The sequence below is a fragment of the Topomyia yanbarensis genome, chromosome 3 (assembly GCF_030247195.1).
Source record: "Topomyia yanbarensis strain Yona2022 chromosome 3, ASM3024719v1, whole genome shotgun sequence".
Lineage (NCBI taxonomy): Eukaryota > Metazoa > Arthropoda > Insecta > Diptera > Culicidae > Topomyia > Topomyia yanbarensis.
In genome coordinates, this window is record NC_080672.1 from 284221536 (window position 1) to 284235490 (window position 13955).

General features: G+C 37.3%; 1 protein-coding gene across 6 annotated transcripts in view; it reads right to left on the minus strand.

Moving 5' to 3' along the window:
- LOC131688737 (homeotic protein distal-less) overlaps window positions 1-13955 on the minus strand; it is a 188074-nt gene that overhangs the window by 148751 nt on the left and 25368 nt on the right. For all 6 annotated transcript variants that reach the window (XM_058973216.1, XM_058973220.1, XM_058973217.1 and 3 more), the window contains one exon: window positions 3275-3450. In XM_058973216.1, the coding sequence (XP_058829199.1) occupies window positions 3275-3450 (176 nt within the window). The remainder of the gene's footprint in view (window positions 1-3274; window positions 3451-13955) is intronic.

Genomic DNA, 13955 nt, shown 5'->3' on the forward strand with positions numbered 1-13955 from the left:
TTAGGAATATCGTAACGGCAAATAACGAAAAAATACCTAAAAATATGCTTGATTCAATATTATTTTTAAAAAAGACAAACTAACAAAAGGAAAATAAAAAAAAAGAACTGTGGCTACAATTAAAAAATACCAATTGTATTTGTTACGAACGTATGAAATAATTTTGAGCGGCCCAAAATAAGCATTACTGTACTTAAAATCCTTCTTTGTATAACGGAAACACTAGCAATTTCTTACGGGCTTACTTTATTATTTTCATAACTATTAGAAAGAGAAGAAAGCAGGTTTATCAGGAATAAATCAGAAGAACGATCAGAATAACTTTACTAATTTAGAGCAAAAAATAAGAAAATTCAAAAAGACGGGAAAGCTGCAGGAAACGGAGTACATATAGGGTGGTCTGATTTTGTCGCTTCTTACGAAATGGGAGCAGTAATCCGATGAATCAATTCTTGGCTTCTGCCGTCGGATGCCACACGTTCTCTAGCCTGGGTTCATCCGAAGCTTTATAATAGTGATTTCAACCACCTAGTGGAAACTATCCCCTTCCTAGTGGACACCAGCCCCTGGTGACACATGCACCCGTTTTTGTTCTAATTATTAGAATAGGATCGGGGACAATAAGAACGACAGGAAATTTACTAATTCAAAAACAACATGGTGCTAAAACCAGAAAAGCAGAAGATACAAGAAACACGGAAGGGACTGGCGACTGGTGTTATCGCCATTCATGACAATAGTCAAGCTACAATATTCATATGCTCATGATGTAAAATCGTTAATATGGCAATTGATAATCTTGTGCAAAAGCTGTAGCTGATCAAAAGTATATGAGAGTTGGAAAATTGGTGTAATGAACATGATTTAAGAAGTTACGTACCTTTTTATTTGTCAAAAAATTGAATTTTTTATTACTTTATCTGAAAGTACAACTCTGAGAATATTTTACCAAATTTATTATAGAGATCCGAGAAAAAGATCAACAATTACAGCGCTTCCAAGTGCGCTTCGTCTACCAAAACCAGTGATAACTTGAAATTTTAAACTCGATTTTCTCGAAATATCGTTTTTTTCAAAAATGGTTTTACCGTGATCACGATTGCCGAAAAACTACTCAATCAATTTTATTCAATTTTTTTTATTGATCGTAATTAATTTTTCTCGTACCTTAACGATTTCTTTTTTATGCATAAATTTTTGTTTTGTAGATGAGATTTTTTAATGCAATTTTTAGAGCTTAAATCAACGATTTTTTAGAAAAAACGTTCCCGAATGCAGGAAAAAAATATTTTTATTCAACTAATCGTTTTTTTTAATTTTTTGTATTTTGGAATTTTAGTTGACCTATTGGTCTTTAATCGTGATCACCTCTTAAATAAAAAAGGGTTTCGGGAAAACCCATAGCTCCGCCAATTATCAATATATTTTTAAAAACTTATACTTGTTTATTTCACTGAAAAATGAACTACAAAATACTATAAGTTTAATGCAATGAAATCATTACTTTATGTCTTTACGTAAATTCAAACTTTCTTCACATTTTTTGCACAAAATGGTATGTAACCCCTTAATGGAATAAAAGCAAATCAATGAATATGATAATAAAATAATTGTTTTCGTGATGATACGTTTGACGCAAATCGGTAACTAGTTTTCGATCCTTCTCTCAAATTGTCAATTCTCAACCTTCATACATGATCTAACAGTCATCACTCCACTCAGACAAGACCATGCGAATTAGCCGCACACATTTGGTGCCCTCTGAATTAGCTCCCTAGACACTAAACAAACAATAAAATCGGTTTTTAAAGTCAGCTCGATTGGCATCACCCGACGGATACGTGTTCCTTTACAATGTCATCCACTCAACGAACATTTAAAATTACAAACAACAAAATATGTGAAAATGTTAAAATATTAAAATAAAGATTAGGCGATAAAGAATGCGGACGAAAATATACTATTGGCTAATATAAGCAACGTTCCAACGAGAGTAAACGACAGGAAATACTTTTGCAGGTTTGGAACCACTGTGCGATAACACCATCGCAATTGGCAGTCGGCACCGTGTACCTTGAGCTACACTTTCGTTGAATAAGCGACGAACCCGCGAAGGACATGTGTTCATCGGAATCGTAAAAAAAATCCCAATGGAAATTACTCAAAACAGTGTCCAGATAGGTAAGCAAGAAACTTGCGACGTACTGTCCGGGAGAGATGCACGCCAGATTCGGTTCGTTCCATCCGGTCGGCCGCGATGGTGAAACGACGAACCGGTGCAGCGTTGTCGTTTGAATCGAAATTCGTCATTTTTGTCGTGTTGAATTAAAAATTTAAATTAGTCTGCATATTTTAATTCGATTGAGAGATTTTCCACACGTTCATCTGCCACGACCGCTACGCGAGGTGCTTCGCTGATGCTCTCCAAGGTTGTTGAAGTACCGTGAAATTGTCAACTCGCAATGGGTGAGCATCGTCTTTTGTTGAACTTTTCGCATAAAATCCGGTTGTAGCTGACACCTCCAAACACCAATGCGAATAAGCGGACGAGAGAACAGTGAAGAGTTGTTTTTTTCCCTCCAATGTGCACCAGCGCCTTTAAAAGATATACACAGCAACATTCCAGCCGTTCGTAGGAACTCCTAAATTGTTTTTATATCGTATCTATAAATAACGTTTTATGGCAAGTACCCAACAAAAACGATAACACTACAATTCGACTCATTCAACAGTTAAAAGTGCACATACCCGAAAACCCGTTGGCAACAGATGGTCTACAACTGGTTACTGACGAAAACGCAATACAAAAGGGTCAGCTGAGCAACACACCAGGGCACACGACTAGTCATTCGATTTTAATGAAAATCAATCAACTTTAATTTGCTGGTACCGTAGTTTTCCGCGTTTCCCATAGTGTCCAACGTCGGCCAGAAGGAGCCCCCGCTGCCCCATTGCACGTGCACTACCCTTTGATCAATGATTTATTTACTCTTCGATTACTCTGCGTCCATAACGTGTTGTGGTACAATATGCAGAAAGGTGCGAAAAATAATTGCAAATTGAAATTGGTTCCTAGCTGGTTTCCCCCTTCAGCACCATCAATCGTGTTGTGTCAATGTAACGACGGTCAGTTCTGTCCGTTCGACTTGACAGACTTCCGACGGAGTCTCACGATTAATTGATTGGCGACTTCGGTACTCGAACCGGTTGTGACTGGGGGAAGCCGCAATTGAATTGTGGTCACTTGGAAATGATCGATACGAAGTTCACTTACCATCTTTTGGTGGACTAGCGCAGGGAGGTGCATAACTTCCTAAGTGATACCCGGAGTACGAGTTTTGGTGCATGGGCGGGAAGGGATAGCCTAGCGCACTTCGCGGACTCGGAAATCCGGAATCCTGCCCGCCCTGCGCACTGAAATGCTGGTACCCACTTCGGATGCCACCATACCTGAAATAGAGGAAACAAAAAAAGATGAGCGTCACAAATTAGTTGAAAATTAAGGTTACGTTTGGAGTAATTGCATGCGCTAGCTTCGAACCGAAAATTATGTGCGGGGGAAATCCAAATTGGAGTCAATTTTCCAAAACAATTTTCCAGCTACTGAAAAATACATAATTTTCACTGTGTAATAATTTAATTTCAGAATGAAGCCTTCAATTTGCTGCCGAATCTGTTGCCGAATGCCGTCCAGACGGTGCTCGGTTCGAACGAAAGAAGAGAAACTAGGCCTTGCTATTTTTATCTTATTTTTTCCAGCCCGTGAGATTTTGGGAAAATGCTGTTGGCGTGGAAAAAAATGAAGAAAAAAAAACAACTGCGCACAGTAAATCAATCAATTTGTTCACCTCGCAAATTTCAGCAAGCGAAGCACTACCACAGACCAACAAACACATGCGGGTTCGGGTACAATTATCGCAAACAATCTCATCCGTTCCGAATGTTCAAATTGGAAAATCACCTTCAGCTTAGGCGAGACTTGGCGGGGAAAATTCGCAGTGATTTTTTTTTTTGGCTGTGGAAGAAGTGAAAACCCACAAAACAACGCTTTGGCGTGGGATGTTGTCGATTTATACAAAACAACATCCGGAGCTTTGGAAAGCTACTGTCATTTTGCGTGTAAGGATAATCAATAACGCGGTCGCGTGAATAATTTAGATGAAATTTACTATTTACATAAGAGATAAGGTCTTATGTGATAGTTCAAAAAATCTAAATTCACAGTGAAATCGAAAAAAAGTCTTTGCATGACCTCTGCGAAACCTAATTTTGATCGTAACACCCTTTAATACACCTTAATTAAAGGGTGTTACGATCAAAATTAGGTTAACTTTTTTATTCAATTCGTTCATTTGATAAGGCACGTTTGCGTTAACTTAATGGTTCCGATTTCTTTGCTTTATATTTTAAATTTCTTGAAACTATGACACGATTTCACGATTTCACGATTACACATTGATTTTTTATACTAAAAACCAAGGAAATTTCACAGCTATCTTAAAGCAATATGATTTTATTAAGATTAGGAGATCTACTAGAAAAAGATAAAGAGGGCAAATGAGTTTCGGGAAGATATGCAGGAAAGAAAAAAATGTTCGACATAAACTTGACCCATTTGCTTTTCAGTTAGCTAAATGGCATCACAGCAAAAGGAGCAACGCATCAAAATCTGCGCGGGTATCGCTTCATCCAAGTTACTCGCACGTCGAGTTAGAGAAAAGATTAAAAATGCCCAAATCAACTATCACCAACATTTTTCAACATTAGGAGCCATAGTATTCAAAGAAGAGCAAGGAGTTGAAGGAAGAAAGTTTAGAAAAACTTGGAAAGGGGTCATATGAACAAGCTTAGAGTCTACCGGCGACTTAACCCTTTGTCTGCTACCGCAGGAGTCAAGATCTTTTGACATTAGAAAAACGAATCACCTGAGTCTGCGACATGTCCGGAAGAGTGTAAAGTAACTTGGTGCTTCATGCTGTCGGAACCGACAAAAAGTTAAATCACGGTAAACTTCCACACTAAGCTTTTTACGACGTTGAAACACTAATTGCCTGCCGAGGTGTTTTATTTAATCGGCATTTTGTGTTTGCATCAACAGTTGTGGCGTATGGTCAGTGGTCACTGTGTGCTGATTGAACACGGCGTCGACAGCTCTAAACCAAAGCTGCTGAATGAATCCCCATTTTTCCCTTTTTTATTAACGCCTAAGAGTGAGTCAATTTTCCTTTATGTTTTAGCGACATTCAATTAGCAAGGGAATGGAAAGTGAAGAATCTTGTTCGATATTAAGTGCCATAGTACGGACATGCCGCAGACTCAGGTGTTTCGCATTTCTAATGCCAAAAGATCCTGACTCTTGCGGTAGCAGACAAAGAGTTAAAACGCCGGTAAACTCTAAGCTTGCCAATATGACCTTTTTCCACGCTTTTCTAAACTTTCTTCCTTCAACTCCTTGCTCTCCCTTGAATACTATGACTCTTAATATTGAAAAATATACTTCACTTTCCAGTCCCTTGCTAATTAAATGTCGTTAAAAACATAAAAAAATGAAAATTGACTCACTCTTTGTCGTTAATAGAAAAGAGAGAGAAAACATCATATGTTGGAAGAAGCAGGCACAACAAAAGGGTGACTAGCGATTTCAAAAGGAACTCGAATCCCTTCGTCCGAGATATCGCAAATAGGCTGTCAATCGAGCATCGAACTAAAAAATGAGTCGGACTGTCGACTTATAACAATCCAGCGACTCAAAATCACGACAATAATGAAACGGCCGAAAATAATCCTGGCAGCTGTGTATGGCGATGCGAGCGAAGTTCGGATGCTTAGTAAAATCTGCCTGATTTAGACTCCGGACACTATTTATTCTATGCCTCTTGTTGTCGAATTTGGAATACAAAATTGACAGCAATTGGTTTACAAAATACAGTGGCGAAACTTTCATCTCGATTCGTGCAACATTAAAATGATTGTGCTAGAACGAAAACAAAGAAAATGGATTCTGCGCACCGTCGTTGAAAACCTGACACAGGACTGATCCACCATTTTGTTTTGTTCAATCTCAAGCTAACCTAGGTAGCTGAGTCGGATCTCCAGTTTTATTTACTTTGGTTTGATAATTGCACAATACTTTTCGACTTGGCGGAACAGCGGGCAGTTAGGTGGATTGATATCCTTGGGTGCGAAAGGCACCCAACTGTCGCAGTACCACTGTAGCGCTTCCCGGATGTAGTGGGAGCTTATCAAGTCTGGATATAACATCACGGGAGCTTACCAAGTCTGGTTATAACTTAATGACATGTAGTACACATTTCTCTAGGCACTCTGTCATATACTGTTTCAATTTTATCATTTTATTGGTGATCAAAAACTTGGTTTAAGATCCGCCATTGCGAACTCCTTGCCAGATCATCAGTTTTCAGGTGAATTTATTGTCGGAAACAAACTTGAATTGGTTGGGACCTTATAAAACGTTTGTCCGGGAGTTTCCACTTTTTTGTGCAATTTCGAATTGACCACTGTAACACGTGTATTTTTCAAACAAATTTCTGTTCAAAGATTCATAATCCGATGAATAGAGATGCTGCTACATAAGAAATAGCGTGTTCACGTCCTAAGCGAAGCAAACTTTAATGGGCGATGAAAGCTACGTCAATACGGGAGCACGTTGTTTGGCACAAGTTCGTTTGGTATAAGTTCATTTGGCATAAGTTCGTTTGGCATAATGTTCATTTGGCAAAACAGCAAGTGACACATACTTTCGGTTGGCGTAATGGTCATTTGGCATAATTGTCGTTTGGAATAATTTGGAATAAACATTAAATTCTCTGTTATGTATCTTTTTCATCGACTAGAGGTTGTTTTATGTTTGAGTATTGACTTTCGTAGTCTTGTATAAATATCAATCAACTTATTTTATGATTGTCCGACTTTTCGGTCATTTGGTGGCCTTTTTCAAGAAAAAATATCTGTCTGTCGCCATTGTCATGGATATTTTTTCCCACGTTGGGACGTTTGGTTTCTATTTTTCATATGTGCGCTTTGACATCGCTCCGCTCCGTCGGACCTAAACCTACTTCATAGTCCCTATGTTTGAATAATCCGGGCCAACGAGTGAATCACAGGCTAACTTGCGAGAGGCCGCCACTTCCGACGGCGGGTCGGCGGCCACATCACCCGACGGATCTTCAGCGACTTAGCGCTCCTTCGGATACTTGGTCTTGGTTAAGAGACAAAGCCAAAGGCAATTTGGTATATAGATTCAAAGAACTGCTCAATTGAATGAACCCTTATATTTAAATAAAACAAGGAAACAATCAGATCAACAGTTTACTTGGGAACTTGTTTGGCAAGCAGATTCATAGAACTCCTCATGTTTGAAAGAAAGAATGAACTCTGTAAGTTTGAGTAAACTGGGCTAACGAGTGGATCTTCAGTTTACTTGCGAAGGATATTTAGTATACAAATTCAAACTGCTCATGTTTGCAAGAAGGAATTAATCCTTATGTTTCTGGCAAATGGCGTTGATGCCGATGCTGTAAACAAATGTTGCTCCAAAGACGACGAAGCCGGTGGTGTGGTTCTTTGCTATCAGTCAACAGCAGTAAAGTGGGTCTTATAATCACTGCGTCGAATCTCTGACACGGTGGATGTATTTCGTCGCATATTAGAAGGTGCTATTGATCGTCATGGTATCTTCTAGTTTTTGTATAGTGAGTGCTGGAGATGTACAATACTCTGATCAACAGTGACCAGAGAAGAAAGTAGAAATCTATTCCACCTTCTAAAGAGAGGAACACTTCCATACCTTTGGTTCAAGGACAGTATTTCCAAAACTAAAACTTCTATATTGAAAGGTTAGCCGCATAATGGATCTTAACATTCGAATAATTTCAAAAGGGTTGTGTTTCACTGTTGTAAAAATGGGTTTACATTTATTATCGGAGGTAATGCAAATACCTATCACATCATAAGGGGCACCTAAAATATTAATTTGGAAAGCATTGAATTGATAAAAAAATAAAAGCACGTATTTGTATATACTCATTACCTAACATTATTGAAGGAGAGACGTGCTAGATCTAACTTTCTGCTCTGACAGTATTACGCATAAGTTGACTTATTAGCTCATGCCTAATGAGCTCAAACTTTTGTTTTCTCATGACAACCCGGTTCTCTTCGCGGGGATCCGAGTTAATGTCGATGTCAAGTGGAGCAGATCAAGGAAGATTTTTTTTTCGATTAATTAGTCTTCTTTGATCATTTAGACGTTCCATTGGATGTCATAGCGTATTGTAGATGTCATATCCTGGGACCTTAATGAGGAAACCTTGGCTTTGTGTATTTTCCAACAATTCAGTTCTCAAATGACTTGGATAAAGTCGAGGAAGCGACAAACATACAAATGACAGTGGTATGCAAAGAGTCTCACCCTCTTCTTATTGGGCGTGCTTGCACGGGCCCACTTTTATGAAAACGCGGTGCCAGAACAGACAACTGCTCATATATTTTTTTTAGAAGGTTTTGATACTTGGACATTAGCTCGCCGAATCGTTACGACTGATTTTGATGAAATAGACAGTTGTAGTTCGGAATTATTCGATTTTTGTCTAGAATGAGCTTTTGAACACTTCCAATGTCGTTTCTAAAGGGACTTGTAGTCTTGTCTCAGGCTATATAAAAGATCAAAAAATCGCATCCGTAAAAGAAACCTTGCGGGACAATACTCTTGGAACGGAGTCCCCGTTCATCTATTCTGATGGGCTACAGAAAACTGACTTTTTTCTGTTAAGTTGATTGGCCATATCGTAAGACTATGCAAAATTCCCACAGAAAAAACAAATTTGGACTAAACCAATTTTTTGTGCATAGGGACACAAGACCTAAAATAAGGTCTAGTTTTTTAATGTTTCGGATTCTCTTCGTCAGTAACAGACACTCACTTAATGCTAGTTAGATAAGTCCAAACCAGCACCAAATTGGCACTAGTTACCAGAATAGAAATATACAGTAACAAAACCATGATTTTCACTGTGACAGTACAGCAATTTTACAATAATTTACAGGAAGTTCTAGTGTTACGCTACAATACAAAAACAATAAACTTTAACGTTTCTACAGTAAATTTCTATGTAAAATCGACTTTTACAGGGAAAAAGGAGATGGTTATGCATCTTAACATTAAAAAATCGAAATACATTTTTTTATCTTATCTTTTATTTTATCTTGAAAACAGTAAAATTTAATGTGAATCAGTTTTTTGCTGAACAGCAAAATTGTTTATTATATAAAATTTTATTGTAAATCTACTGCGAGAACTCTGCGATGAACAATGTTGAGACAATAATAACTATAATATTTATTGTGTTATGATTGTTTGTAGGGTAAATGTTATTCTCAAAATTCTATTCGGGTAGACACTAAAATCCAACAAGTCGCATGTCACACTCGTTACCATCCAGTTGTTTAGCGTTCACGAAAGACGTTTCACTTTTTAAATTTTAGTGTCCAACTAGCGCCGATTTGGTGCTGGTTTGGACTTATCTAACAAGCATTAAGTTAGTTTTAGTTACTGACGAGGAAAATCCGAAACAATTAAAAAACCAGACATAACCGCTTGAGAGACTTTCAGGTTGTGTTTTCTATTTCGATAGTCTATAATAGTCTCAATTAGAATAAGGTGTTCCTTAGTATTCCATCGAAGCCAATGTAAAGGTCATCGAAGCTATGATGAGACTAGGATATTTTACCAACCAAGCCGTCAATTTCGAAAATGAATCTCCCTGAACAACTCCATATGGCGTTTATGGGATATCGTACTGAACTGTTTGTACTGTAATGTGTATGTAACCTGAATGAAAACTAAAATATTCCATCGGAGGAGTTGGAAGATTATTTCTTTGATTATGTTTTAACAATCAAAGAGAACGTGTAAATATCCTCTCGGCACTGATGATAGTCGTCTTCTATATTATTCAGTAGTACCTCCGCATGTGAAAGTACTAATTTTAACAAAATCTCCGAAAACCTGTCATTTGAGCCATTACGTTCTGATTCCTGATACCCTTCTAGTGGCCAGGCATCGTAAGGTATATGAAATGGTTAAAACTCGCTAAAAATACCTCGCTAAAAATACTTGGGAACTTGTTTGGCAAGCAGATTCATAGAACTCCTCATGTTTGAAAGAAAGAATGAACTCTGTAAGTTTGAGTAAACTGGGCTAACGAGTGGATCTTCAGTTTACTTGCGAAGGATATTTAGTATACAAATTCAAACTGCTCATGTTTGCAAGAAGGAATTAATCCTTATGTTTCTGGCAAATGGCGTTGATGCCGATGCTGTAAACAAATGTTGCTCCAAAGACGACGAAGCCGGTGGTGTGGTTCTTTGCTATCAGTCAACAGCAGTAAAGTGGGTCTTATAATCACTGCGTCGAATCTCTGACACGGTGGATGTATTTCGTCGCATATTAGAAGGTGCTATTGATCGTCATGGTATCTTCTAGTTTTTGTATAGTGAGTGCTGGAGATGTACAATACTCTGATCAACAGTGACCAGAGAAGAAAGTAGAAATCTATTCCACCTTCTAAAGAGAGGAACACTTCCATACCTTTGGTTCAAGGACAGTATTTCCAAAACTAAAACTTCTATATTGAAAGGTTAGCCGCATAATGGATCTTAACATTCGAATAATTTCAAAAGGGTTGTGTTTCACTGTTGTAAAAATGGGTTTACATTTATTATCGGAGGTAATGCAAATACCTATCACATCATAAGGGGCACCTAAAATATTAATTTGGAAAGCATTGAATTGATAAAAAAATAAAAGCACGTATTTGTATATACTCATTACCTAACATTATTGAAGGAGAGACGTGCTAGATCTAACTTTCTGCTCTGACAGTATTACGCATAAGTTGACTTATTAGCTCATGCCTAATGAGCTCAAACTTTTGTTTTCTCATGACAACCCGGTTCTCTTCGCGGGGATCCGAGTTAATGTCGATGTCAAGTGGAGCAGATCAAGGAAGATTTTTTTTTCGATTAATTAGTCTTCTTTGATCATTTAGACGTTCCATTGGATGTCATAGCGTATTGTAGATGTCATATCCTGGGACCTTAATGAGGAAACCTTGGCTTTGTGTATTTTCCAACAATTCAGTTCTCAAATGACTTGGATAAAGTCGAGGAAGCGACAAACATACAAATGACAGTGGTATGCAAAGAGTCTCACCCTCTTCTTATTGGGCGTGCTTGCAGGGGCCCACTTTTATGAAAACGCGGTGCCAGAACAGACAACTGCTCATATATTTTTTTTAGAAGGTTTTGATACTTGGACATTAGCTCGCCGAATCGTTACGACTGATTTTGATGAAATAGACAGTTGTAGTTCGGAATTATTCGATTTTTGTCTAGAATGAGCTTTTGAACACTTCCAATGTCGTTTCTAAAGGGACTTGTAGTCTTGTCTCAGGCTATATAAAAGATCAAAAAATCGCATCCGTAAAAGAAACCTTGCGGGACAATACTCTTGGAACGGAGTCCCCGTTCATCTATTCTGATGGGCTACAGAAAACTGACTTTTTTCTGTTAAGTTGATTGGCCATATCGTAAGACTATGCAAAATTCCCACAGAAAAAACAAATTTGGACTAAACCAATTTTTTGTGCATAGGGACACAAGACCTAAAATAAGGTCTAGTTTTTTAATGTTTCGGATTCTCTTCGTCAGTAACAGACACTCACTTAATGCTAGTTAGATAAGTCCAAACCAGCACCAAATTGGCACTAGTTACCAGAATAGAAATATACAGTAACAAAACCATGATTTTCACTGTGACAGTACAGCAATTTTACAATAATTTACAGGAAGTTCTAGTGTTACGCTACAATACAAAAACAATAAACTTTAACGTTTCTACAGTAAATTTCTATGTAAAATCGACTTTTACAGGGAAAAAGGAGATGGTTATGCATCTTAACATTAAAAAATCGAAATACATTTTTTTATCTTATCTTTTATTTTATCTTGAAAACAGTAAAATTTAATGTGAATCAGTTTTTTGCTGAACAGCAAAATTGTTTATTATATAAAATTTTATTGTAAATCTACTGCGAGAACTCTGCGATGAACAATGTTGAGACAATAATAACTATAATATTTATTGTGTTATGATTGTTTGTAGGGTAAATGTTATTCTCAAAATTCTATTCGGGTAGACACTAAAATCCAACAAGTCGCATGTCACACTCGTTACCATCCAGTTGTTTAGCGTTCACGAAAGACGTTTCACTTTTTAAATTTTAGTGTCCAACTAGCGCCGATTTGGTGCTGGTTTGGACTTATCTAACAAGCATTAAGTTAGTTTTAGTTACTGACGAGGAAAATCCGAAACAATTAAAAAACCAGACATAACCGCTTGAGAGACTTTCAGGTTGTGTTTTCTATTTCGATAGTCTATAATAGTCTCAATTAGAATAAGGTGTTCCTTAGTATTCCATCGAAGCCAATGTAAAGGTCATCGAAGCTATGATGAGACTAGGATATTTTACCAACCAAGCCGTCAATTTCGAAAATGAATCTCCCTGAACAACTCCATATGGCGTTTATGGGATATCGTACTGAACTGTTTGTACTGTAATGTGTATGTAACCTGAATGAAAACTAAAATATTCCATCGGAGGAGTTGGAAGATTATTTCTTTGATTATGTTTTAACAATCAAAGAGAACGTGTAAATATCCTCTCGGCACTGATGATAGTCGTCTTCTATATTATTCAGTAGTACCTCCGCATGTGAAAGTACTAATTTTAACAAAATCTCCGAAAACCTGTCATTTGAGCCATTACGTTCTGATTCCTGATACCCTTCTAGTGGCCAGGCATCGTAAGGTATATGAAATGGTTAAAACTCGCTAAAAATACCTGGTTTGGCAGGCTATCTGTACCTACGGCTTGAGAAACAGAATTTTAATTACAGCCAATGCCAAGAAACGTGATTGTTTCGTGTTGTTTTGGCGGGATTAACCATACTACCATCCCGGAAAAGAAAACATTGAATCCCAACACGAAATATTGGTTCACAGTCAAACCTAGAGAAGACCCAAAAACTATTGCAAGCATAGAACCGAAAGACTAATCAAAATTTCAAACTAATCCAAATTTTGATCGTTAACTCCTTTTTATGGGCCCAAAAACGCTGATTGGTGGTAAGTCCAGAGATTCTAAGTCTCAAATGCACTAGCATTTTCTAATACAAGATAACAACTTATGGGAAGTCTCAGCTTTCCGATGGTGTATATTTTAATTCGATCGGTGGATAGGAACCGCACAGAAAAGGTTTCAAAAAGAAATTCAAAATAACGACGAAATCATATAGGCGCTCCAACATTTTGTCGATTCAAATGAAAGTTCTACACACCTAAAAAAAATCGTGTAAACTTATGTCTCCTGACCCTGACATATACGAACGTCAAAAATGGCTTACTTTTACGTTTCATTTTAATTTTACTTGGCGTTGAATTTCGATAATCATGTAATTTTACGCCACATATGGCGATTGTTCTGAATGGCAGTACGTGTAATTTTATGTTATTGCGCATGTAAAGTATATGTTTCATGTAAAATTAAACGGAGCGCGGTTATATTTAGGCATTTCGTGAATTACGGTTTATTAAATTAAAAGTCATGCTTGCAATTACGTCAATGAGAAAATTCATATTTTTTTGGAATGTACTTTTTTTACTTCCAGGTAGTGAGATCAGAAGACTTCAATAAAAACTTTTAATATTTTTTTGATCCGCGTCAAAAAACAGCTGGAGTACCTATGATTTTACGGTTTTCGTGGTTTTTAGCTATTAAACACTGCAAAATTTATCGGACAAACTCAACTCCTTAAACACGCTTATTCTTATTATAGCCCATTAATATTGATTGACCCTTAAATGTATACTGTTG